Source organism: Chiloscyllium plagiosum, unplaced genomic scaffold (genome assembly GCF_037043375.1).
Source record: "Chiloscyllium plagiosum isolate Xiang-an unplaced genomic scaffold, Cpla_swu_hap1 HiC_scaffold_12, whole genome shotgun sequence".
In the NCBI taxonomy this organism is placed as follows: domain Eukaryota; kingdom Metazoa; phylum Chordata; class Chondrichthyes; order Orectolobiformes; family Hemiscylliidae; genus Chiloscyllium; species Chiloscyllium plagiosum.
Genome location: NW_028270150.1, coordinates 54,007,237 through 54,035,175, shown reverse-complemented (window position 1 = coordinate 54,035,175; position 27,939 = coordinate 54,007,237). Strand labels below are relative to the sequence as shown.

The 27,939-nt window shown below is 41.2% G+C and overlaps 1 protein-coding gene across 11 annotated transcripts in view; it reads right to left on the bottom strand.

The window, feature by feature from the left end:
• The window catches only part of caska (calcium/calmodulin-dependent serine protein kinase a), a 609,390-nt gene that overhangs the window by 422,700 nt on the left and 158,751 nt on the right, over positions 1-27,939 (bottom strand). For all 11 annotated transcript variants that reach the window (XM_087992817.1, XM_087992820.1, XM_087992823.1 and 8 more), the window contains exon 3: positions 17,972-18,077. In XM_087992817.1, the coding sequence (XP_087848943.1) occupies positions 17,972-18,077 (106 nt within the window). The remainder of the gene's footprint in view (positions 1-17,971; positions 18,078-27,939) is intronic.

Genomic DNA, 27,939 nt, shown 5'->3' with positions numbered 1-27,939 from the left:
GTTAGGTGAAGGGGTAAATGTAGGGGAATGAGCCTGGGTGGGTTGCGCTTCAGTGGGTCGGTGTGGACTTGTTGGGCCGAAGGGCCTGTTTCCACACTGTAAATAATCTAATCTAAACCATATGGCCTACTAAAATTGGTACATCATTCCAGGTGAACAGGGCTGATTTTGGACTTCAACTATTTTGCTGCTCACTTTCTGTATCCCTTGATTCAGAGAAATAAAAAATCTTTCTATATACTTAAGAATGGATTACCCATAACCATCTGGGTTAGAGAATTCAAAAGACTCTTAACCTTTTGAGCAATATAACCTTTCCTCATCTCAGGGGTCGCTCAGTGGCTCACAGCAACAGGGATCTGCATTTGATTCCAGCCTTGGGCAACTGTCTGTGTTGAGTTTGCACATTCTCCCCATTTCTGTGTGAGTTTCTTCCCACAATCCAAAGATGTGCAGGTGAGGTGTATTGGCTATGCTAAATTGCCCATAATGTTCAGGGATGTGTAAGTTAGGGGAATGGGTCCGGGTGGGTTACTCTTCGGAGGGTCAGTGTGGACTTGTTGGGCCGAAGGACCTGTTTCCACACTGTAATGATTCTATGATAAAAAGATCAATCTTTTATCCTGAGATTACTGAATATAAAATATGACAGCACAATCAGTGGGAAAACAATTTTTTAGCATCTACTTTATCAAGTCCCTTGAGAATTTTATAAGTTGCAATGAGATCAATTCTCAATGTTACAATCGAATATTGACCCAATTTGCTTAGCCTCTTATAGGACAATCCCCTCATCCCAGGGAGCAAATTAATGAATCTTTGCCATACTACCTTCAATGCTTCTGAAGTCTGAAGACCAAAAGTGTACACATACTCCAAATGTTGTCATCAAAATCTATACAGCTGTAGCAAGACTTCTTTATTCCTGAATTACAATTAAAGGCCAATTTACTACTTGCCTTGCAGATTACCGGTTGTAATTACTTTCTGTGCATTTCCTGTGACCTTTGTACGAGCACACCCAAGTCTCTTCGAACATTAACACTTACATTCTTTTCTCTTTTTATAACCAAAATAATATCATGTTTCACTACATTATAATCAATCTGCCACCCTGTTATCCACTCACTTAACCTCTCCATTTTTTTGCAGCATTTTTGCAAACTCATGGTCTTACCTTGAAAGCTATTTGTATCATCAACAAATTTAGATTACTCTCGGGCTCTTCATCTAAATATGCATATAGACTGCAAAATGCTGATACCCCAACACTGATCCTGAGGAACTCCACTATTCATTGGCTGCCAATTTGGCCCACCCTCTACTTCTTGTCCATTACCTAATTCTCTATCAAAGCTAAACACAGTGTATATTACTTCTACTTCCATGTGCTCTTATCTTTCAACGTAATCTTTTGTCAGGACCCACATTTCGCTGATATCAGAGTCCTGCTACTCCTTAGGTCATTACAAAACTTAAAAATGTAATCAAATTACTCAAAGTTCTCCAATCTACTTTGATGACTCTGTGACTTTAAGAGGTTATGTTGCCCTGGTTTCTTTTAAGAGAAAGATTAATCGAGAAATGCCAAGCTGTCTAGTTAAAACCACTTGAATAAACAGCTTACAAGGCCTTTTCTTATATAAAAAAAAACCTGATTGGGTGTGGCCAGCTTTCAGATAGGATTTCTGGGTTTTGGTTTCTCAGTAGCATCAAAAGCTGTTGGGAATTCGACAGAGTTGGAGACTGCAGTGAATGTCTCCCTGGCTGCTGCTACTCTGAATTTTCTCTTGATATTTTTTCCTCCTGGATTGGAGAATTGCATATTCCTTTTTGCCAAGAGGTGTGTTTATGTGATGTTACTATATTGTGTAGGATAGTGTTCAAATAATGACTGAAATCGGTTAAGTTGCGAAAATAGCCTCTTTATTCAGCAACCACAGTAGCACAGTTCAAGGCGATGATGGAATCCCAAAGTACAGTTCTTACAGTAGCCTCTTTATACACAGTTCTTACATACATTAAATGGTGTTAAATCGTTTTATCTATTGTACACAAAAGCTTGTGCGACATCTGTCCTGGGAAAGCAAGGGATTGTTTAAACATTTGCTAAGTGCTGGTTGCTACTCAGATTAGAGAATCTGTCCAATCTGCTTGCATAATTGAGAGGTGTTAGTCCTTTTATCTTTTAAGTTAGTACATGCTAGTAAACCTAGAATAGATGAGATTCCCTACAGTGTGGAAACAGGCCCTTTGGCCCAACAAGTCCACACTCTCCGAAGAGCAACCCACCCAGACCCATCGCCCTCTGACTAATGCACCTAACACTATGGGCAATTTAGCATGGCGAATCCACGTGGCCTCTAAACTCTTCCTATTCAATTACCCATCCAGAGTATTTAAATGTTGTTACTGTATCAGGCTTTTAAATATTATAATTGCATCAGCCTTTTAAATGTTGTAATTGGATCAGCCTCCACCACTTCCTCTGGCAGCTCATTGCACACACACACCACCTTGTGTAGAAGTAGTTGCCCCTTAGGTCCTTTTTAAATCTTTTCCCTATCACCCTAAACCTTTGACCTTGACTTCTGGACTCCCCCACCCTAGGGAAAAGACCTTGTCTATTTATCCTATCCAGGCCCATGATTTTATTAACTTCTATAAGGTCAATCCTCAGCTTCTGACACTCCAGGGGAAACAGTGCCAGCCTATACAGTTCTCCCTATAGTTCAAACCCTCCAACCCTGGCAATATCATCCCAACAATTGATGAAAGGCTGACTGTTTGTGATTTGTTATTTTCTCTCTCCCTATTTTCTCTAAAATGGTGTAACATTTCTCAATATCCAACCTAATGGAACCATTCCCAAATCGAAGGAATTTTGAGAAGTCATAGCTAGCATATCAGGCTTATCAGGAGAGGGCAGCAGTTGTCAAGATCATGGCACCATGGCAGGCACTGCTGTTAAGAAGGGCGGGAAAAAGACTCATAAGGCCATAGTCATATGGGATTCTACTGTGAAGTGAGTAGATAGGCAGTTCTGTGGCCGAAACTGGACTCCCGGATGGTATGTTGCCTCCCAGGTGCTCGGGTCAGGGATGTCATTGATCGGCTGCAGAACATTCTAAAAGGGGAGGGTGAATAGCCAGTTGTCTTGGTGCATATAGGCACCAACGATAAGTAGAAAATAAGATGAGGTGAGAAAATAAGAATTCAGGGAGCTAGGAGAGAGGTTAAAGAGAAGGACCTCAAAGGTAGTGATCTCGGGATTACTACCAGTGCCATGTGCTAGCCAGCGTAGAAATGAAAAAATAGGCAGACTGAACACGTGGCTTGAGGGATAGTATGGGAGGGAGGGGTTCAGATTTGTTGGACATGGGGATCAGTTCTGGAGAAAGTGGGACTATAACAAAATGCACGGTTTACATCTGAACCAGACCGGAACCAATGTCCTTGGGGGAGTTTTTACTACTGCTGTTGGGGAGGTTTTAAACTAATGTGGCAGGGGACTGGGAACCAGAAGAGAAAACAAGTAGGTCGAGACTGGAGACTGCAAGAATCACGAAGATAACATTAATAAAGGGAAGAATAGGCAGAGAGCAGATAAACGCAAAAGAACTGGTGGCCTGAAATGCATCTACTTTAATGCAAGGAGTATAGTGGGTAAGGCAGATGAACTTAGGGCTTGGATTGGTGCCTGGGAATATGACGTCATTGCAATCACAGAGACTTGGTTGAAGGAAGGGCATGATGATTGGCAACTAAATGTTCCAGCATATAGACGCTTCAGACTGGACAGGGAGGGAAGTAAAAGGTAGTTGTGGGGGGGGGGGGTTGCATTGTTGGTCAGGGATGATATCACGGCTGTGCTAAAGGAGGACACAATGGAGGACTTGGGTGGTGAGGCATTATGGGTGGAGCTGAGAAATAAGGGTGCAGTTACATTGTTTGAGGGAGACACAGTGGCACAGTGGTTAGCACTGCTGCCTCGCAGTGCCAGAGACCCGGGTTCAATTCCCGCCTCAGACGACTGACTGTGTGGAGTTTGCACGTTCTCCCAGTGTCTGCGTGGGTTTCCTCCAGGTGCTCCGGTTTCCTCCCACAGTCCAAAGATGTGCAGGTTAGGTGAATTGGCCATGCTAAATTGCCCATAGTGTTAGGTAAGGGGTAAACGTAGGGGTATGGGTGGGTTGCGGGGCGGTGTGGACTTGTTGGGCCGAAGGGCCTGTTTCCACACTGTAAGTAATCTAATCTAATCTAATCTAATTGTTGGGGCTGTATTACAGGCCTCCCAACAGTGAGCGTAAGGTAGAAGAACAAATAGGTAAACAGATTATGGAAAGATGTAGAGGCAATAGGGTGGTGGAGATGGGAGATTTTAATTTTCCCAACATTGACTGGGACACACTTCGTGTCAAATGTCTGGATGGGATAGAATTTGTAAGAAGCGTCCAGGAGAGTTTTCTAGAGCAGTATGTCAATAGTCCGACGAGGGAAGGGGCCATATTGAACCTGGTACTGGGGAACGAGCCAGGACAGGTGGTAGAAGTTGAGGTGGGGGAATTTCTTTGGGAACAGTGACCACAATTCTGTAAGTTTTAGAATACTCGTAGATAAAGATGAGAGTGGTCTTAAGGGAAGACTACTAAACTGGGCCAAGGCCAATTATATCAAAATTAGACAGGAGCTCAGAAATGCGGATTGGACACAGATATTTGAAGGGAAGTCCACTTTTGATATGTGGGAGGCTTTCAAAGATAGGCTAAAGATAGTGCAGGATAAGTATGTCCCGTTGAAGGCAAAAGGATAGGAAGGGCAAGGTTCGTGAACCGTGGATGACGGAAATTGTACGACTAGCCAAGAGGAAAAGGGAATCGTACATAAGGTCTAGGCAGCTAAGAACAGAACGGGCCCTGAAGGAATATCGGAAGAGTAGGACAAGTCTTAAACAAGGAATCAACCGGGCAAAAATGGGTCATGAAATAGCTTTAGCGAGCAGAATTAAGGAGAATCCCAAAGCATTTTAATCTTATACAAGAAGCAAGTGAATAACTAAAGAAAGGATTGGTCCATTAAAGGATAATGAAGGAAGGCCGTGTGTCAAACCTGACAGAATGCGTGAGATTCTGAATGATTACTTTGCATCAGTGTTCGCTGAGAAGAGGAACATGATGAACGTTGAGACGAGAGATAGAGGTTTGATTAATCTGGATCACATTGACATAAATAGGGAAGATGTGTTGGGTAGGTTTAGTGGTTATTAATGTGAACAAATCCCCAGGACCGGATGGGATCTATCCCAGGTTGCTGAGGGAGGCAAGAGAGGAAATAGCTAAGGCCCTGACAGTTATCTTTGTGGCATCGCTAAATACAGGTGAGGTAACTGAGGACTGGAAGGTTGCTCATGTTGTCCCCTTGTACAAGAAGGGTAGTAGGGATATTCCGGGTAACTACAGACCAGTGAGCCTGACGTTGGTGGTGGGAAAGTTGCTGGAGAGGGTACTGAGGGATAGGATCTATTTATATTTTGAAAAGAATGGGCTTATCAGTGATACGCAACATGGTTTTGTGTGGAGGAGATCGTGCCTTGCCGAGTTCTTTTGAGGAAGTGACCAAGTTGATAGATGAAGGAAGGGCTGTAGACATCATATACATGGACTTTAGTAAGGTTCCCCATGGTAGACTAACGGAGAAACTGAAGTCACATGGTGTGCAGAGTGTTCTAGCTAGGTGGATAAAGAACTGGTTGAGCAACAGGGGACAGAGAGTAGTAGTTAAAGGGAGTTTTTCAAAATGGAGAAAGGTGACCAGTGGTGTTCCACAGGGGTCAATGTTGGGGCCACTGTTGTTTGTAATATACATAATTGATCTGGAAGAGGGCACTATTGGTATGATCAGCAAGTTTGCAGATGACACGAAGATTGGTGGAGTAGCAGAAACCATAACGGACTGTCAAAGAATACAGGATGATATGGATATTCTGGAGAGTTGAGTGGAAAAGTGGCAGATGGATTTCAATCCAGATAAATGTGAGGTGATGCATTTAGGCAAGACAAATTCTAGAGCGAATTACATAATGAACTGAAGAGCCTTGGGAAAAGTTGATGGGCAGAGAGATCTGGGAGTGCAGGTCCATTGTACCCTGAAGGTCGCTGCACAGGTGGATAGAGTGGTCAAGAAGGCATATAGTATGCTTGCCTTCATTGGATGGGGTATTGAGGATAAGAGCTGGCAAATCATGTTAAAATTGTACAAGACATTGGTTCGGCCGCATTTAGAATACTGTGTACAGTCCTGGTTGCCACATTACCAAAAGGATGTGGACGCTTTGGAGAGGGTGCAGAGAAGGTTTACGAGGATGTTGCCTGGAATAGAAGGTGTTAGCTATGAAGAGCGGTTGAGTAGGTTAGGTTTGTTTTCATCAGAAAAAAGGAGATTGAGGGGGGATGTGATTGAGGTTTTACAAAATCATGAAGGGTAGAGACAGGGTGGATACAGACAAGCTTTTTCCCAGGGTGAAGGATTCAATAACGAGAGGTCACACTTTCAAGGTGAGAGGTGGAAAGTTTAAGGGGGACATACGCAGCAAGTTCTTCACACAGGGAGCGTGGTGGGCGTTTGGAACGCGTTGCCAGCAGAGGTGATAGAGGCAGGCATGGTAGATTCATTTAAGATGCATCTGGACAGATGCATGAGTAGGTGGGAAGCGGAGGGATACAAACGCTTAGGAATTGGGCGACAGGTTTAGACAGTAGATTTGGATCGGCACTGACTTGGAGGGCCAAAGGGCCTGTTCCTGGGCAGTAAATTTTCTTTGTTCTTCTTTGTATCTCTGTGCTCCTATATAAACCGAGGGTGTAGGCCATTAAGTCCTTGATATGTTTATTCAATTAACCTTCACCAGTTCTCCTCTCATAACTGTCAGCAAAAAGGGGAAATGGGGTATACTTAATTTGCTTCTCCACTTTAAACCCAACAGAGTTTTGTCTAAATTTTCTTTTCCCTCTTTTAACCTAACCCTTACAGATGAAAGCCAAAAGGTGTTCCCAAACCTTAGTTTCTAAATTTCAATTTTTTTTCCAATCAACCAGAGCAAAATCCTTTCACATGCAATCAAAAATACAGTTTATTAACAAAATAGTCAAAATCTGAAGTAATTACTTTCCTACTCCATGCACACAAAGAAGAATATGGGAAATTAAAGAAGACCGGAATAGGGAGGAGATAGGTTAAACATTACAAGTACTGGTAAATTAAGTGAAATTAAAAAAAGATCAGGTCACATGAGTTACAACTTCCTGGAGGTCAGTGTTGAGTCTTAGCTTCCTCATTGAGCTGGACCCAGTAGATTTCCTTCTTGCAGCAAGATGTAGACCTCTTCCCAGCCTGCAACTTGAAACAGACATGAAGTGTCCGAGGCTAGCTGCCAGCTTATCTTGGAGTCTAGCTTCTTCTCTGGAGATCAAGCAATGAATGTAGAATCCTAAAATGGAATACTTTAACCATTCAACAAGCTTTGTTTTGTATCGTGTGACAGACAGACATTTCAGATGGGCTATCTTGATGGGCTAATAGATGGGTTATTAGGTTAACAGTATCATTTTGCCTCCCCAGAGTTTTCATTACAAGGTGATGAGGTAACTCAATATATTAGTGCTCATTTTTGCTTAATGGATCTACACAATTTCCTTTGTCCAGAACCAGCTGGAAGTAAATGGCTTGACTCCAAACCATTGTGTCAGCTTGACTGGAATGTCTTTACATTGCACAGAATTCAGAAGCTTTCAGAAACACATTAATGTGATCAGCCTTGGCTATTTTGAGAGTCAAGTAAGGCTGTCCATTTTTAAAAGAAACAATGTTAACCCAAAACTATGGTAGAGAATCCTTTGGAATTTCTCTTCGTGGCCCCTGAAAATATACGTATGTAATTAACTTTATTTAAGATTCTTATTTGCGACTGGAAGATGTCACTTTCAAATTTAACTTAGAATTCAATGGTGTGATAACTATTTCTCAGTGAATTCTTTACCAAGACATTATTGACTAACCTTGCTTCATTACACAGCACTCGATCTAAGACAGCTTTATCCCTAGTTGGTTCAATAATCTAATGTTCCACAAAATGAGCACCAGACTCATCTTCTACTGCCCACTTGTTAATAGGATTACTCTAGTTGATGTGAAGATTAAAATCCTCTACAAACATTATACTGTCTTTGTTATAAGCTCTAATAATTTCTTGGTCAATGGAATAACTACTGCGAGGGAGTCTATAAACTGCTTCGAGGAGTGATTTCGACTCTTGCTATTCCTAATTTCCACTCGTGTACTTCATGATCGTGAGGCTAAATCCTTTCTCGCTACTACCTGGTCTTCCTTTAAAATCCTTATCTCTTGTCTTTTGCCATTCCATCTGTCTTTCTGCAATATTGTGACCCTGGAATAATTATTTCCTGACCATAATCACTTATAAATTATGTATATGTAATTAAGATTAGATTTAAATCATCACAAATGTTTGTATTTGTCACTATTGTATCTATCTTATTGTGCATACATTGTAAATTCTGATAAAGAAACTACAATTTCATTTTTTATTACCTCAAAACCTCACAATGACCTTATTCATTGATGTACAGTTTGTTAAATTCTGCCTCTTTCTATTCCATTCTACTTTTCTTTTACCCACATTGAAGCCTAGATCTTTGTCCTTGGAATTCTAATTGATCTTTCATTCAAAACCTACAAAAATAAATTTTAGGACAGATCAATAAAAAGAGTACTCTGGTGGTAAATGTAATTTAGGTTGGAGAAATGAAAGATAATACATTCTCAAAGAAACATGTGGGAAGACATATGACTTAAGAATAAGTTACTGGGAGTGAAAGCATCGTAAGTTATAATGAAAGACCAACAGCATTTTAGGATTTATAGTTTAAGGTTGAGAACACCAAAATAAGGAAATAATGACTAATGTTATAAAATAATGGTTAGCCGATTCAGAGAATTGTATGCAGCATTAAGCAGCCATTAAGGAAAAGCCATTAAAGTGAAAGACAGCACACTGTGTGGATTTATTGGGATGTCAAGGTTGGAAAGCTATTGATAAGAGACTCAACGTACAGGAAGTATTTCCACTGGAGTAATAGATGGCTAAGAGAGTTCATTCAAGGATGTTGGAGCATTCAATACTTTTCTGTTGGAAGTGGATGAAACAGGAGTGCTGCATTTTTTTTTTAGGGAAAAATAATTAACTACCTGTATTTAAAGCAAAAGATGATGAAGGACTGTGGAGACAGATCAAGTCAAATTGTGGATTGGTCTGGCAAAGAGCTGAAAACACAATATGCTGAATAGACTTATTCTGTGCTATAGAATATTTCGTCTAATTGCCATTATTGTTATTTACCACTTCCTTTTGCTGGTTGTTTGACTATTGCAAACAAATGAGGCAACACTATACAATGTGAATCCTAGGCCCTCTTGCGATGCAGTGGTAGTGTTTCTATCCTGGACTGGGAGGCTTATGTTGAAGTCCTACCTGCTTCAGAGGTGTGTAAATAATATCATTGAATGGGCTGATTGGAACAATAGGTTAAATTTAAAAAGAAATGTGGATCTTAGGGACCCTCTTGTTGCGCAATGGTAGTGTCCCTACCCCTGGACTAAAAGACCCAGGTTCATATCCCACCAGCTCCGGAGGTGTGTAATAAAACTCTCTGTACACACTAATTAGAAAACAGGTTAAAACTAAAGTATAATAAAGCAGACCCAAGCCTGCAGTCATACTAGTCTGGAAATGCCCAATCTCATCTGATCTCAGAAGCTAAAGAGATTCAGGCTGAGTTAGTATTGGATGGGAGATGACCTGGGAATACCAAGTGCAAGAAGCTTTTTCTACCAGCAGTGTCTGGTCACACTGCATTAAAAAAAACATGTGAATTTTAGGGCCCTCTTATGACACTGTGTAATGTCCTTACCCCTGGACCATGAGGCCCAGATTTAAGTTCCACCTTGTGGGAGGGGTATAATAACATCTTTGAATAGGTTAACCAGAAAAAAATGGGGACAATGTAAATCTAAAAATTATTTTAAACTCTTAAAATATAAAGTTTCATTTTTGGCATGGATTGAAGGATTTGAGGCAGTTTCTAGTCATTTCAAATGTTCCTTTCCATTTCAAAAATATCAATTTGAAACATCCAGAGCATTAGTAGTTAAATAGTGTATTCATTATGCAAGTCAGATAACTGTGTAGAACCTTGGTCAATAGACATGCAATTATACTTGGTAAATAATGTAGTTTAAATATGATTTTACCTCTGTATCCTTCTCTTTAAAAGTCTTGAATAAAGCTTGAAGAGGTTGTAAAGAAAAAGATGTGTTCTCCCTAGCACGAAATAAGCATGCACTGAAGAACATAACCATACAGGAAACAAGACTATACAAAAATTCATGTCTGTGAGTGGTCATCAGCAAGTGACAGTTCATTAGAAAGGGAATGTGGGTAGATGGGGGCTAGATACAGTTTAGTAAAATAAGTAACAATTTGAATTGTAGTACCTTGGGTATGTGAAGGTCATAAACCAGAGTTCCCACAGTAGATAGCCTGTCAGATGGGTTCAATTCTCACACTGGCTGAGGTTTCCAGGAAGGACTCTCCTTCTCAACCTCTCCCCTCACCTGAGGCATTATGGCCTTCAAATTAAATTATCACCAGTCATGTGTCTCTCTCTCCCTAATGATAGTGCAGTCCTATGGTCTGATAGGACAATAGCAACTTGACTTTATTCAGAATAAGATAATAAGGAGAAAGCAATCTGTGTGGATTAATGCAGCAATCTAGGAGCAACCCTAGGAAAATGTCCATTAGGACCTAGGGACTTGTCAGCTTTTAGTAAGACAAGTTTTCCAGAGTACCCTTTTCCTACTGAATGCAATTATTTTAAGTTCTTCTCTCCTTTTCACCTTCTGGCTCTCAATTATTTCTGGGACATTATTGTATCCTCTACAGAGAAGACAGATACAAAATATCTGTTCACTACATATGTCATTTTTTAATTTTCCAATATTAGACTCACTTTCTACAGGAACAATGCTCACTTTACTCAGATCCTTTATAAATACCTGTATGAAGTTACTGACCTTTAAAAACAAATATTTCTAGCTAACCTTTTCTTACACTCTAAAAAAAAGTTCATAAGGAGAAATTCAACTAAGTTCTGCGAGTCTACATAACCTATGTGACAAAGAAAATCATGAATGGACTGGAGAGAGAGAGTGTAGGTAGAAAGAAGCTGTTCTTATTTGTGAAATGATTGAAAATGTGATGTGAGGGTAATGATTTATTGGAATTAGTAAAAGTAGCAAAAGTTAAATGAGGAAGAGGTTTTTTTTCAGCAAGTGGCTTAGGCCTAGAATACACAGTGCGTGTGGTGGAGGTAGGTACAATTGAAGTCTTCAAAAAGGGATTAAGCCTGTTACCTGTACAGGAAGAATATGTAGGATTAGAAGGAGGCGGCAAAGTAATGGTACTTCTTTACCACCTCCTCAAGCTTTATTCAAGACTTCATGGGCCCAATGGCTACGTTCTGTGCTGCAACAATTCTGTGATACTCTTTTTCTCAGTATTTTGAACTAGTTCCTTAATGATCTATCCTGCAGTTTACCTTCCACTTCACCTTAACCAGTTGTGTCTTCATATCCTCATAACTGTCCTTAGTTTAGATTAGATTAGATTAACTGGAGTGTGGAAACAGGCCCTTCGGCCCAACAAATCCACACCGACCCTCCGAAGAGCAAACCACCCCAGACCCATTCCCCTACATTCACCCCTGACTAATGCACCTAATACTACGGGCAATTTAGCAAGGCCAATTCACCTCACCTGTGGGAGGAAAGCCGAGCACCCGGTGGAAACCCACGCAGACACGGGGAGAGTGTGCAAATGCCACATAGACATTTGCCCAAAGTGGGAAATGAACCCAGGTCCTTGGCGCTGTGAGGCAACAGTGCTAACCACTGAGCCACCGTGCCACGTTTTAATACACTAGTTTTAGATTTAATCTTCTCACTCAAAGTTGGATTTTCAAATCATATTATAATCACTGCTTTCTAGCAACACCTTCCCCATGAAGTTACAAATTAATCCACCTGTCTTCAAAACGGACCTCAAGCTTCCAGCTGCCTGCCACTTTAACACACTAGCATGTTCCCTGGCCAACAGTGCTGTCTCTGACCTGCTAGAACTATGCCTCATTTACCACTTAACAGATTCTGCAGCCTTCAATATCAAATTCAATGGTTTTAGGGCCTGAGCACCCTCCTCCATGCCCTTTACCCACCCACACCCTGACCTGGTCATCCTTCTCAGCACAGCAAATGTATTTTCCCCCAGATATGGTCCCCATTAGGAACTCTTCTTTCTCCCTCGTTTACCATTATCCATCCGTTATCTATCTTCCCCTCCCTCTGGGCTCTGTGTCCACTTATTGTTTATTTCTTTATCTGGAATGTTCATATTTCAAAACAACATGCAGCAATGGAGAGTACTGCAAGTTAAAAAAACCTTGAATCAGTGCAGTCAGACCATGGCACCAATGGGCAAGGGACTGCATAGGGCAGAACATGAAAGTAGAGAAATGCCACTACTTTAATTATTTAAAAAATGTAGATTCTATTATTAGGAGCAAGAGACAGGTACTTCTGTAACTATCCCAGCCACAGGAAAGATGTTGTGAAATTTGAAAGGGTTCAGAAAAGACTTACAAGGATGTTGCTGGGGTTGGAGGGTTTAAGCTTTGGGAAAAGGTTGAATAGCCTGGGGCTATTTTCCCTGGAGCATTGGAGGCTGAGGGGTGACCTTATTAAGGTTTATAAAACCACGAAGACCATGAATGGAGTGAATAGCCAAGGTCTTTTCCCCTGGGGAATCCAAAACTAGAAGGCATAGGTTTAAGATGAGAGGGGAAAGATTATGAAAGGGACTTCAGGGACAACTTTTTCATGCAGAGAGTGACATCTGTGTGGAACAAGCTGCCAGAGGAAGTGGAAGAGGCTGGTATAATTACAACATTTAAAAGGCATTTGGACAGGCACATGAATAAGGATTTAAAGCGATATGGGCCAAATGCTGGCAAATGGGACCAGATTAATTTGATATATGTGGTCAGCATGGATGATTTGGGTGGAAGGGTCTGTTTCCATGGTGTACAGCTCTATTACTCTATGCCATCCAGTGTTTTGCCTCTTTGATGCCATAGCAAAAGGACAACGTGGAGGAAGTGCGGCACGGTGGCTAGCACTGCTGCCTCACAGCGCCAGAGACCCGGGTTCATTTCCCGACTCAGGTGACTGACTGTGTGGAGTTTGCATATTCTCCCTGTGTCTGTGTGGGTTTCCTCCGGGTGCTCCGGTTTCTTCCCACAGTCCAAAGACGTGCAGGTCAAGTGAATTGGCCATGCTAAATTGCCCGTAGTGTTAGGTAAAGGGGTAAATGTAGGGGAATGGGTGGGTTGCGCTTCGGCGGGTCGGTGTGGACTTGTTGGGCCGAAGGGCCTGTTTCCACACTGTAATGTAATCTAATCTATACGAGGAAGGCAATCAGTACCAATGACAGCGAGGCTAAGTAGTGAAGTCTTTTTGCCAGACATTTAGGAGCCAGGGAAAACCTCAAAAGATTACACCTGATACCAGTCAGTAGAAACAGAAAAAGGACTAATAACTGGCATGCTGCAGAAGGGAGGGCTACAGACTCCTGATGCATTGGGACCAGCTCCACAGCAGAGGGCATCTGCTCAAAGAGGACACATTGCATCTCATGAGGCCTCTATCCAATATCCTCAATGTGAAATTAAAATTAAATTGACATGAATTTTTCATCAACATATATAAAAACAAAAGAGGAAGGCAGGATGTAATGGTAACATCTGTGGACTAGTCGTCCAAAACTCTGGTGACAACGGTTCAAATTCCACCTTGGAAGATGTTGAAACTTAAATTCAATAAATATCTGGAATAAAAAGCTAACAAAAGTTGTTCTTATCGAGTGTGGTCTCCATGTGACTCCAGATCCTCAGCAGTATGGCTGATTCTTAAATTCTCTCTGAATTGGCCAGGCAAGCTACTCTGTTCAAGGATACTTCGGGATGGGCAATAAATGCTGGCTTAGCAAATGAATAAAAGTATGAAAAAGTGTCAAACAGTAGTGGAGAAAGAAGCAGTCCATGTTAACCTTTCCAAGAACTTCAATTTTGAATCACTTCAACCATGTTCCTGCATCAGACAGTACTGGAATGGCCTCTCAAAATCACAAATTATAACTATTATTATTATGACAAAGGTACTTTTCTACATGTCTACAACCTTTCGCATGGCTAATCACATCATCTTCCTCAAAGGCTTCTCCACTATCATCAAGCTGAGTGTGAATGCATCAGATTCAATCTTCCTCTTTTCAGTTGTGGCCAGAGAATTACCTGCAATGGCTTATTTTCTTGTTCCTGCATCATTAACGCCTGTCCTCCAAGGATCTACCCTTGGCCTCTTTCTGATTCTCATTCACAGCATTTTAGCTTCCAAATGTCAACACCTGGCGCTATCATATCACCACCTCTCTTAATTTCTATTATCTCTACACTGTTGGATTGCTTATCTGACACCCAATACCAGATAAACAGAAAAGTAGTTGTCTTCAGTTGCCTCCACAAACTGTCACTTACTAGTGATGCCATCCTTCTTTCTGGAAGCTGTCTGAAGCTGAATCAGATAGTTTGAAATCTAGATATCATACTTAACACAGAGGAAATTCTCACTATATACCTATGCTGCTCCTATTTGTACCTCCATTCCATCGCTTAACTCGCTACCTGCTGCTAGAACCATCATACATGCATTCTGGGACCTGACAACTTCAGCTCCCAAAATTCTTGTTTACTGTCACTGATATAACTTCCCTTACTCAAAGAATACGAAGTGATGCCTGTGCTTCCTTTAATCATCTTATTGATGACCAAGATCTGACTTTATAAGCTAGTAGATACCCTCTAATTTAACTAGTTAGCACTTCCTGGAAAATTAGCAACATAAACTTTTTTCTGATTCAAGGAAACAACCTCAGACTCCATTGAGCTGTTAACGGTAAGGGAAAGGGCCTTGCAATGACAAATTTTAGTCTTTAATTGTTATCACAATAGATTTAGACAAGGACAGATGGGAAGAAGTCAGAGTGAAACGCAGACATGTACTGATTGGATTAGTTGGCCAGTTTGTGTACGTGCATCGTAAGGAAACTATTCGGGGAATGTCATCAGATTTTTGTAGAGAGTAACTCCATCTCCCAACTCCCAAAGCCTGACCAAATCTAAAAGAAAAAATTAGTAGTCACATGGGAATATTCTCCACTTTTTGGAAGGAGTGCAGCTTGACATAAATCTAGGCAAGGCAGCCTGCTTGAGTGGCACCCTATCCACTCCTTATCAATTCATTCCCTTCACCACAGATGCACAGTGGTAGCAGTGTGAACCATCTAGGAGATACATTACAACAACTCACCAAGGGTCCTTCGACATCATCTCGTGACCTCTACATCTAAAAGGATAAGGGCAACAGATGCGTAGGAACATCCAAATCATAAACATCTTGACTTGGAACAATATTGCCATTTTGTCAGTGTCCCTAAATCAAAATCTGCAACTTGCACTCTAACAGCACTGAGTGTACCTATAAGCGAAACCAAGCAGACACTCCAACATTGGATGAATGGATACAGTGCAACAATCACCAGACAGGGGTGTTCTCTCACAGTGGGGGAACACTTCGGAGTCGAGGACATTTGGCCTCGGATCTTCGGGTGACTGTCCTTCCAGACAGACTTCGGGATACGCAACAATGCAGAGTCGCCGAGCAGAGGCTGATAGCCAAGTTCGGTACCCAGGAAGACTTGTCTCAACTGGGATCCTAGGTTCATGTCACACTACAGGTGACTACCCCCGCCCCATACACTTTTATACATACATGATCACACTTTCACAAAGCCTCTCTCATACAGACACACACTCGCATGCACACCATTTCACAGGCATATACTCCATCACACTCGCTCACGCACACAAACGCTCATACATGCACACATACTCACTCCCTCTCTCCCACACATACATGCTTTCCCTCTACCTCGCACACACACAAGTAAGTCTATGGGGTAAATTTGCATTTGCAGATACATTCTACTTTGTTCAAAAAGCACACAATCTGAAGGCAGTCAGTTAATGCTACATTTTATAAATTCCTACTTTGGAAATAGAACCAGTCTGACTCAAGGTACAGACAGACACTAACCTCACACGTTTAAATGCATTGGCTAAGCGGAGATGTCACTTTTTAAAAAATGTATACTGATAAAATCTTAAGTTTTCTCAGGGTTATGACTTGAAAGCAATTCTGGGATTTACACATTAATGAATCAAAACCTGCATCCCCACTCGAAGTGATGAAAGACTGAACAGCAATCTAGGCTTGTTCAATACATTGCATCAGTTGTATGATGCTTTGATCTTTTACTATAAATTCTGTGTCCTACGATATTGCCCCACTAGCTACCTGACAACAGAGCAGTGCTCCAAAAGCTCGTACTTCCAAATTAACCAGTTGGACTATAACCTGGTGTTACATCATATGGACACAGACAGTCCAGAGATGTGGCTCACCACTACCTTCCTGAGGGCAATTTGAAATGGGAAGCAATGTTGGATAAGTCAGCAATGTCCATATTCTATGAAAGGATAAAACAAAATTATGACCTAATGCCTGGTCTTCTGTAACATTCTTCATTCAGTGTCTTCTACATCAAAAAGCTCAAAGTAAATCACATCTAATAAACTTATAACTGTTGACATGTCAAAATTTCACAAAGGTCAATGAGACAAATAACATGTTAAGTTTTATTTTCATTTTCTGATCTTGATTGAGGGAGAAACGTTGACCAGGACAGACAGAAGAATTCCCTGCTATCTTTCCAAAACATTGTAGGATTGTTAGCATCAATTTGGACATCAGAACACTGACTGGCTAATGGTTTAATGTTTGATGAAAAAGAAAAGAATTTCTAGTAGTAACAGCTTCCTCAATACAGTCGGTTCTTCTATAACACAATGGTTATGTTTTCGTGCCATAGAAAAATCACACTTTAGAAACAGCACTTAAAATGTTGGTGATGTAATCATATTACAGCCAACACGTTTTTAAAATTCGCACTGTAGAAATAGTGTCCCCAATTTGTCAATTGCGTAACAATGAATTCATGTTGACAAAATGCTCGTTATTATAGAATGACCTGCATTGCACTGGTTTGCCTTACAAAAATTATTTTCTCATGTTTAGAGTAGGTCCTGAACCAATGACAATTAAAAGTGTTACCAACTAAATCTAGTTGTTAGAAATTGGAATCCCTTTTGAAACTGTTTGTTTTAGTTTTCCAAAGTCAGTACTTCCTGTCAAGCATGAGACCTCAATTATTCATGTTACAGTAGTAATTGGCCTTCTACTAGCATTAAAAAAAAATTATCAGGTGCCACACTACCCTACTGTGAATGTGGAGTTGAAAAGGTAAGAAGATTTTGTTCTTTGAAGGAATGAAAACTAATCTTCAAATAGAGATGGGTAAACATTCATGAGTAGCTGCCCATGGTCATTAACCAAGAGGGTTTAGACAGGTGATTGACACAGCATAGATAGCTAGCCTCAAGAATAAGGTATACTAAAAAGATAGCGGGGAGAGATGATTATAAGAGTATCCAGGAGAACAAGCCATGATCTTCTTGGGGGAAGATGAGAAGTTCCTCTACATTAGCCTGAGAGAAGGACAAAGACTGTTGCTACCAAAGACCAAAGAAACTACCAGAGCCAGCTACGAAAGACTTAAGATATCAGGAGAAAGACATCAGGAATGTGAAGTCAGTTCACTTACAATTCAAAAACCATATAGAGCATTCCATCCGAGCTGTATGTTTCTAGAAGTTCTACAATGTGTGGATGTTTCAGCATATGACAGATACTGGCTTCTCTTTTTAAATCTGATAAAAGAAAAAAAATATAAATTCCAATTAGAAATATGCAATATTTATGGATACATTGCACTATTATGACTGAGGAATTAGACTATAGTTTAGGAATAGAGTTTGCACTATTTTTGCAGTTATGAACAAGTAGGATCAAAGTATATTTCAACTGATCCCACTGGAAACATACAGATAGAATACCTAGTATGTGCAAATCCAATATGCCATGTGCAGTTTTGACTAATAACTGAGAAAACACAGCAACCAATATGAACATATTCTCAGAGATACACAACAAAGAACAAGACTTGCTATTGAAGAATGTGTAATTAAAGACAAACTAACATCCTGCCCAAGTGGAGAAGATGACAGCTGATGGTGAACCTTTACAAGGCAGTGTTCAAACCACAATTACATTACATTTGGTGTTAAGTTTAGTTAGCCCTTTAAAGAAAGGATATTGGAGACATGGGAAAAATACAATGCAATTATTTTTAATTAACTTGCTTGGACATGTCATGACACACCTCTGCACACTGTGACTTGAACCCAAACCGTCAAGCCCAGAGATAAGGATACACCAACGTACTACAAGAGTCCCCGTAAAGTGCAACATTTATTCACAACAATAATCCCAGAGATGCATGATTATAGGCTGAATAATTCAATTACATAGTTTGTATTTTTTAGGCACTAGCCAGCCTCCCAAGGCTCCAATATTGTGGATAGGAAATGTGTGGTCATTTTAAACTGGAAGCACAAATCTTCCATAGTACTTTGGGAACAAAAACAATACTTCAGGGACTGTACCTGAAATAGTACAATAATAGATCTAAAGCTAGTTTTCAATTTGGATTGTCCAGAGGCTGCATTGAGGAAAATATGGATTGCAGGCAACCTAACTGGTAGATCAAGGGTCTTGGTGTACACTGTAAAAAATGTTTTGATTTGCTGCCTTATAAAGACACTTTGTACTGAATATCATTTGGAGGACTTAAGTTTTCAATGAATATGGAAAATTGATTTATTTCAAGTTTTCTGGAAATACCTGGATTGGTGTCTTTAAAAGAGGTAATTGAAAGTTCAATATGAATATTAGAGATTGGAGACTTTTTTTAAAAAAAATGCTTCCTGTATATCACATAACTGCCTGCCTTGTGATAGCCTATGGATAGGACTGTTTTGAACAGTGACCAACTTGGCGATATTCTTGTTTTACCTGGTTCAATTGGAAGAAAGCTGACTAAGAAAAAACTGCCCAGCTCATGGATGGAAATGCCACTAAGCATCTAGAGAATATAGTTGGATGCTCTCTTATAGAGTCATAGAGATGTACAGCATGGAAACAGACACTTCGGTCCAACTCGTCCACGCCAACCAGATATCCCAACCCAATATAGCCCCACCTGCCAGCACCCGGCCCATATCCCTCCAAACCCTTCCTATTCATATACCCATCCAAATGCCTCTTAAATGTTGCAATTGTACCAGCCTCCACCACATTCTGTGGCAACTCATTCCATACACGTACCACCCTCTGCGTGAAAAAGTTGCCCCTTATGTCTCTTTTATATCTTTCCCCTCTCACCCTAACCCTATGCCCTCTAGTTCTGGACTCCCTGTCCCCAGGAAAAAGACTGTCTATTTGTCCTATCTATGCCCCTCATAATTTTGTAAACCTCTATAAGGTCACCCCTCAGCCTCCGACGCTCCAGGGAAAACAGCCCCAACCTATTCAGCCTCTCCCTGTAGCTCAGGTCCTCCAACCTTAGCAACATCCTTGTAAATCTTTTCTGAACCCGTTCAAGTTTCACAACATCTTTCTGATAGGAAGGAGAACAGAACTGCACACAATATTCCAACAGTGGCCTAACCAATGTCCTGTACACAACCTCCCAACTCCTGAACTCAATACTCTGACCAATAAAGGAAAGCATACCAAACGCCGCCTTCACTATCCTATCTACTTGCGACTCCACTTTCAAGGAGCTATGAACCTGCACTCCAAAGTCTCTTTGCTCAGCAACACTCCCTAGGCCCTTACTATTAAGTGTATAAGCCCTGCTAAGATTTGCTTTCCCAAAGTGCAGCACCTCGCAATTATCTGAATTAAACTCCATCTGCCACTTCTCAGCCCATTGGCCCATCTGGTCCAGATCCTGTTGTAATCTGAGGTAACCCTCTTCGTTGGCCACTACACCTCCAATTTTGGTGTCATCTGCAAACTTACTAACTGTACCTCTTATGCTCGCATCCAAATCATTTATGTAAATGACAAAACGTAGAGGGCCCAGCGCCGATCCTTGTAGCACTCCACTGGTCACAGGCCTCCAGTCTGAAAAACAACCCTCCACCACCAACCTCTGTCTTCTACCTTTGAGCCAGTTCTGTATCCAAATGCTCTTGTTGAAGATTATCACTGCTTGACACTTAAAATTATATACCAGTCCATAGCACCATTCATCAAGAAACTACACAGTATGTAACAGCAAAGCACAGAAAAGCAATTGTTATGGGAAATTCCATTGTTGGAGAAAGAGGCAGATAACTTTAAAACTATTATTGAAAACTCTGCATACTATGCTCATTTTCTGTTGCAAGGGTCAAGTACATCATGGAGAGGATACAGAATATTCTGCAGAGCTATCAATTTGGCACACATTAGTAGCAATTACAGAGGTAGACACTAAGGTCCTAAAGTTAGGTTTTCAGAAGCTTAGAGCATAGTTAAAAGATAGGACCTTAAGGGTAGGAATCTCTGTAATACTTCCAGTGCCCAGTACTAGCCAGAGTCGAAATAAGATAATAAATTTCAATGTGTGGCACATCTGAATGGTAACAGATTGGGAAAGAGGTAGTGCAATCAGATCTGGATGGCCTTGTGCATCAATCACAAAGTAAGCATACAAGTGCAGCAGGGTAGTGAAGACAAATGGTATGCTGGCCTTCATAGCAAGTACAGGAGCAGAGATAACTTGCTATAACTATACAGGATATTGGTAAGACCACTCCTGAAGAATTGTGTGCAGTTTTGATCTCCTTATCTGAAGGAGGACGTTCTTGCTGTTGGTTAAGGGGAAAGTCATCATAGACCTAATGGTCTATAATGCTACTCTCTCATTAAAGAGTGGTGAACTGTTGGTGGTTGAACCTGAAGCTCACTATACCCCTGTTGAAGGGGACAGTTTTTCATGGTAACCTCAGCCAGTGCGGGAATTGAACCAAAGCGTTAGCTTTACCCAGTTGTAAACAAGTTGTCCAGCCAACTGAACCAACACCCTAATTTGGCCACTGAAGGAGTGTAAAGCAGATGCACCAGAGTGATTCTTGGAATGATTCGGGATTAGTTAGGACTAGAATTCACTGGAATTTAGAAGAATGAGATGGGATCTCATTAAAAGTTATAAAATACTTACAGCATTAGACAGGGTAGATGCTGGAAGGATGTTCTCGAGGACTGGGAGCCCAGAGTTGGGGGCACAGTATGAGGAAAAGGTGTAGGCCTTTTACTTCATAGATGAGGAGGAATTTCTTCACCCAAAGTATGTGGAATTCTCTGCCACAGGAAACTGTTGAGGCCAAACATTGAAGACGTTCAAGAAAGATGTTGATGTAGTTCTTAGGGTTAAAGGGATTAAAGAATATGGAGAGCAAGAGGGAATGGGGTATGAGTTGGATGATCAGCCATTATTAAATTGAATGGCAGAGCAGGTTCGAAGGGCCAAATGGCCTATTCCTGCTCCCATATTCTAAGTTTAAGTGTTTCTTTGCTAAAAGATGTTGCAAGAGGGAGGGCTCAAGATCTTGGGACCAACTCTGGGATTAAAGGCACCTATCCAAAAGAGACAGTTTACAACTCAGGAGGATGGGACAAATCATTGCAGGAAGATGTATGACCATTACTCGGGAGGATTTACATCAAATTGTAAGGAATAGAGCACCATTGTTTAGGCACAGAAGAATACATTATATAACATGAAATTCACAGATAGGACTTGGCACAAATGCCTATAAGATTGCTTTTAGATTTTGTAATTAAAATTTTAAATGTGGGATAAGTAAAAGAATGCCTGGTCAAACAATGGCAAACTGGCCTGGATGATTACAGATCAACGGGAGACCTGTGTTCTCTTACTGAATCCATGATGTGAGCAATCAAAAATTGAATATTGGTCTTCATAATTATCTCTGGAGGACTTGATCGGTCTGTGAGCATTTATTATTCATGGAATGATCTAGATCAGAAGTGGTTTCATGACCACCAAATAGTCAAGGGAATGTTTTAAAATGTCCATATATCTTCCAGATGAAAGAAGGTTCAAAGTTAAAGTGAAATAATTAGCATTTCTATCTCCAGGCAGATTTGTATGGCAATGCGACATGCACAATGTGCTGAGATAGGAAAGTCCTTTTTAAGACCATAAGACATAGGAGCAGAATTAGACCAATCAGCTCGTCAAGTCCGCTCCATCATTCAATCACGGCTGATAAGTTTCTCATCCCAATTCTCCTGCTTTCTCCCCATAACCATAGATCTCCTAGATACTCAAGAACCTATTTATCTCAGTGCTAAATATAGTCAATGACCTGACCTCCATAGCCTTCTGTGGCAATGAATTCCATAGAGTCACTACTCTATGGCTGCAGAAATGTTTCCTCATCTCCATTCTAAAAGGTCTTCCCTTTACTATAAGGCTATGCCCTTGAGTCCTAGTCTCTCCTACCAATGGAAACATCTTCCCAACATCTACTCTGTCTAGACCATTCAGTATGTTTCAATTGGATCTCCCCCCCCACCCTTCAAAACTCCATTGAGTATAAACCCAGGGTCCTCAAACGTTTCTCACACATTAAGCTTTTCATTCTTGCGATCATTCTCATGAATCTCCTCTGAAGGTGCTCCAGGACCAGTACATCCTTCTTGAGAAATGGGCCCAAAACTGTACACAATACTGCAATTGTGGTCTGACCAGAGCTTTATAGAGCCTAAGAAGTGCATCGCTGCTTTTATATTCAAATCCTCTCGAAATAAATGCCATCATTGCATTTGTCTTCCTAACTACTGACTCAACCTACAAGTTTACCTGAAGAGAATTCTGGACTAAGACTCCCAAGTCTCTTTGCACTTCAGACTTTCTCCCCATTCAGAAAATAGTCTATGCCTCTATTCTTCCTACCAAAGTGTTTGACCTCACACATTCCCACGTTGTACTTCATCTGCCATTTCTTTGCCTACTCTCCTAACCTGTTCAAATCCTTCTGGAGGCTCCCTGCCTCCTCAATGCTGCCCTTCCCTCTATCTTTGCACCATCTGCAAACTTAGCCAGAATGCCCTCAGTTCCTTCATCCAAATCATTAATGTAAAAAGTGAAAAATTGTGGTCCCAACACTGAGCCTCGCAGAACATCACTTGTCACCAGCTGCCATCCTGAGAAAGACCCTTTTATCCCCACTCTCTGCTTTTTGCCAGACAGCCAGGCTTCTATCCATGCTAGCACCTTGCCTCTGACACCATGGGCCCTTTTCTTACTCTGTATCCTCCTTGTCAAAGAACTTCTTGAAGTCCAGGTAGATAACATCCTTTGGCTCTCCTTGGTCTAACCTGTTCATTACTTAGAGTCATAGAGATGTACAGCACAATAACAGACCCTTCAGTCCAATTCGTCCATGCCGACCAGATATCCCAAATCAATCTAGTCCCACCTGCCAGCACCTGGCCCATATCCCTCCAAACTTTTCCCATCCAGATGTCTTTTAAATGTTGCAATTGTACTAGCCTCCACCACTTCCTCTGACAGCTCATTCCATACACGCAGCACCCTCTGCGTGAAGAAGTTGCCCCTTGGGCCTCTCTTATTCTTGCTCAAAGAATTTTAACAGATTTGTTAGGCATGACCTTCTTTTGATGAAATCATGCTGAAACTTTGCCCTATTTTACCATACATTCCCAAGTATTCAAAAATCTCACCCTTCACAATGGATTCTAGGATCTTACCTATGACCGAGATTAGGTTAATCAATCAGTGTGTAATTTCCAGTCTTTGTCTTACTTACTTTTTAAAGAGGGGTATCACGTTAGTGATTTTCCAGTCCCCTGGGACCCTCCCTGATTCTAGCGATTCCTGAAAGATCACCACTAACACCTCCACTGTCTCTTCAGCTATAGTCCATCTGGTCCTGGTGACCTATCCACCTTCAGGCCATGCAGTTTTTCTAGCTCCTTCTCCTTGGTGATGCCACCATACTCAGCTCTGCCCCCTCACTCTCTTGAATGTTTGAGGTATTAATCATGTCTTCCACCGTGAAGACTGATGTGAATTAATCAGTTCCTCAACCATTTCCTTCTTCCCCATTACTATCCCTCCAGCATCATTTTCCAGCAGCCCAATGTCCACTTTTGCCCTTTATATATCTAAAGGGACTCTTACAGTCTTCCTTTATATTACTGGCTAGCCTACCCTCATATTTGATCTTCTCCTTCCTTCCTTCCTTCTTTTTTTGTTGCCCTCTGTTGGTCTTTGTAAGCTTTCGAATCCTCTGGTTTCCCATTGCCCTTCACCACAATATATGCTTTCTCATTTGCTTTTATGCTAACCCTGACTTATCTAGTCACCCTTGGTTGTTTCATCTTCCCAGTACCATGCTTCTTTTTCCTCGGGATGAATCCTGAATTATCCCCAGAATGTCCTGCCATTGCTGTTCCACAGTCTTTCCTGCCAGGCTCCTGTCTGTCAATTCTACCTAGCTCCTCCCTCATGCCTTTATTGCTGCCTTTATTCAGTTGTAATACCGTTTCCTCTGATTCTAATTTCTCCCTCTCAAATTACACAATAAATTCAATTACTTAATGATCACTGTATCCTAAGAGTTCCTTCACCTTCAGTTCCCTTATCAAGTCTGCCTCATTGCACAACATAAAATCCCATATTGCCTGTTCCCTCATGGGCTCCAAAAAAAACAATTCATAGACATTCCACAGATTCCTTTTCTTGCAGTCCATGACCAACCTGATTTTCCCAGTCCACCTGTATAGTGAAATCCCCCATGATCACTGTAACTTTGCCTTTCATATCTCCTGATGGATCTTGCACTGCAGCTCTTGACTACTGTTTGGAGGCCTGTAAATAACCGCCAACTATGGTTTTTTTCACCTTTGCAGTTCCTCAATTCTACCCACACAGATTCTACGCCAGCTGACCTTAATTTTTGCTATTGATTTAATTTCATTTATTACTAGTACGGCAACCTCACTCCCTCTGACCACCTGCCTATCTTTTATTAGGATGTAAATCATTGAATATTCAGCTTCCAATCCTGATCCCCTTGCAGCCATGTCTTTATGATGCCTATCACATCATACCTGTCAACTTTGATCTGTTGCACAAGCTCATTTACCTTATTCCTTATACTACATGCATCCAGATATAACACCTTCAGTCCTGTATTAGCTGTCCCTCTTCTCATTGTCAGTCATTTGTCCAGTGTGCTCAAAGTTTGATTCAAATCCTTTACATACACTCTGTCCTATTTGTGTCTGTGCTGGAGATTTTAATAACCTCTCCTGAGTTCTGCATTTTTATCTCCTCCTCTAAATCGGGTTTTCTAATTTTCCCTATAACTGAGCATGCACCCCCCGCCGTGCCCCATTTAATTTAAAGCCCTGTCTCCAATCCTAGTTATGCGATTCGCTAGGACTCTGATCCCAGCACGGTTCAGATGAAGACCATCCCATCAGAACAGGTTTCTTCTTCCCCGGTACTGGTGCCAATATCCCATGAATTCAAACTCATTTCTCCTACACCAATCTTTGAGCCATGCATTTACCTGCTTAACCTTATTGACCCTGTCCCAATTAATTCAGAGATTATTACGTTGTTGGTTCTGCTTTTTAACTTAGTTCCGGGCTGTTCACACTCCTTTTGCAGAACCTCTGCCCTAGTTATATCTAGGTCATTGGTACCTATGTGGTCCATGACCCCTGGATCTTTACTCTCCCACTCAAAGTTCCTCTGCAGTCCACATGAGCTATCCCGAACCAGAGCACCAGGTAGGGAATGCAACCTTCAGGACTCTTGATCCTGGTCACAGAGAATACAGTGTCTATGCCTCTAACTACACTATCCCCAATTACAAAAACATTTCTCTTCTCTCCCCCACTTGAATGGCTCCCTGCACCACAGTGCTGCAGTCAGTCAGTTCATCCTCCCTGCAGTCCCTGTTCATGTCTAGCCAATCATATGCAATTTTTTGAATTTAAAAAGTAGGTAATCAAATTCATGAAGATTTGGACACCAGTGCTGTGTATCCCTTTTTCTCCCCCACAAGGGGACAGTGCGAGTGCAATTCCCCCATCAGTTGAGTATTCCGTGTTTGGGGACATTATAGTTGTCAGCACATCTGAAGTGCAATGGGATAGCCTCATTCAGTGACAACCACCTTCATGATCATAGTCTCTCTCCTGTCATACCTACCTACTCCACACCTAGTAGCCAAATCCAACCCCAATCCCCGGGACCTAGCTCAGAGTCTCTTTCAATCTCTCTCACACACTTCTTAATCTCAAATTTCCTTATCCACCAGCCCCGAGCCTCCCTCAGCGTTCCTCAAAGCAAAAACGTATGATAAGGAACTTCAGTTTCCCAATAACGCATTCCAACTTCATTAATGGTAAGTGTTAATTATTGTTGTGAATATGCATTGTGCACTTTGCGCCTTGTCTATTATTGCCTTAGAAATAAAGGTGCGCATCATGTATTAGGTTAAATATTTAGTTTGGGAATGGATCTCTTGATATTGCATTTAAATGTGAAAAGTTATTTCAGTATATACTATGTGCAATTCGGGTCTCCCTGCTGTCGGAAGGATGCCGTGAAACTTCAAACATTTACACAGATGCTGCCAGGGTTGGAGGGTTTCAGCTACAGGGACAGGCTGAATAAACTGGGGCTGTTTTCCCTGGAGCTTCGGAGTCTTCTTATAAAGGTTTATAAATTCATCAGGACCATTCATAGGGTAAATAGACAAGGTCTTTTTCCAAGGTGGGGGAATCCAAAACTAGAAAGCATAGGTTTAAGTGAGAGGGGAAAGATTTAAAACGGACCTAAGGGTTAACCTTTGCATGCAGAAGGTATTCATGTATGTATGGAACAAGCTGCAGAGGAAGTGGAGGAGGCTGGTACAATTACAACATGCCCGAAACGTCGATTCTCCTGTTCCTTGGATGCTGCCTGACCTGCTGCGCTTTTCCAGCAACACATTTTCAGCTCTGATCTCCAGCATCTGCAGTCCTCACTTTCTCCTCGAACATTTAAATCTGGACAGGTACATGAATAGGAAGGGTTTAGAGGGATATGGACCAAATGATAGCAAATGGGAGTAGATTTATTAGGATATCTAGTCAGCATGGACAAGTTGGACCGAAGGGTCTGTTTCCGTGCTGTATGTCTCTATGACATTACAAGTAACGTGAATTTAAATAATGATTTTCAGCAATATATCTCCTATCTGAAATAAGACATTCTTCTATTTTGAGCCAAGTAGTAATTCTGGCTTGTTTACTGCTGCGAATACACATCCAATTGCCATCAATATATTCCAGTGATTTTTGAGTTGATAGTTAAGTCACAGAATATGGTGGAACAGGAGGCAATTCATTCCATCATTTCTGCACTGGCTACATTAATGAAAATACTGAAAGCTACATATTGCAGTATTTGTCAGATATTAGCACTGATGCAAGACCTTAATGGATGCTAAAGAAAGGATAATTAAGTGGAAATCACTTCAAAAGCTTCCTGTATGCATGGGCACTTAAAACCCACTCCAGATATTGAGCACAATTTATGCTGCACAGAGTGAATCTTATATTGTCTGCGTA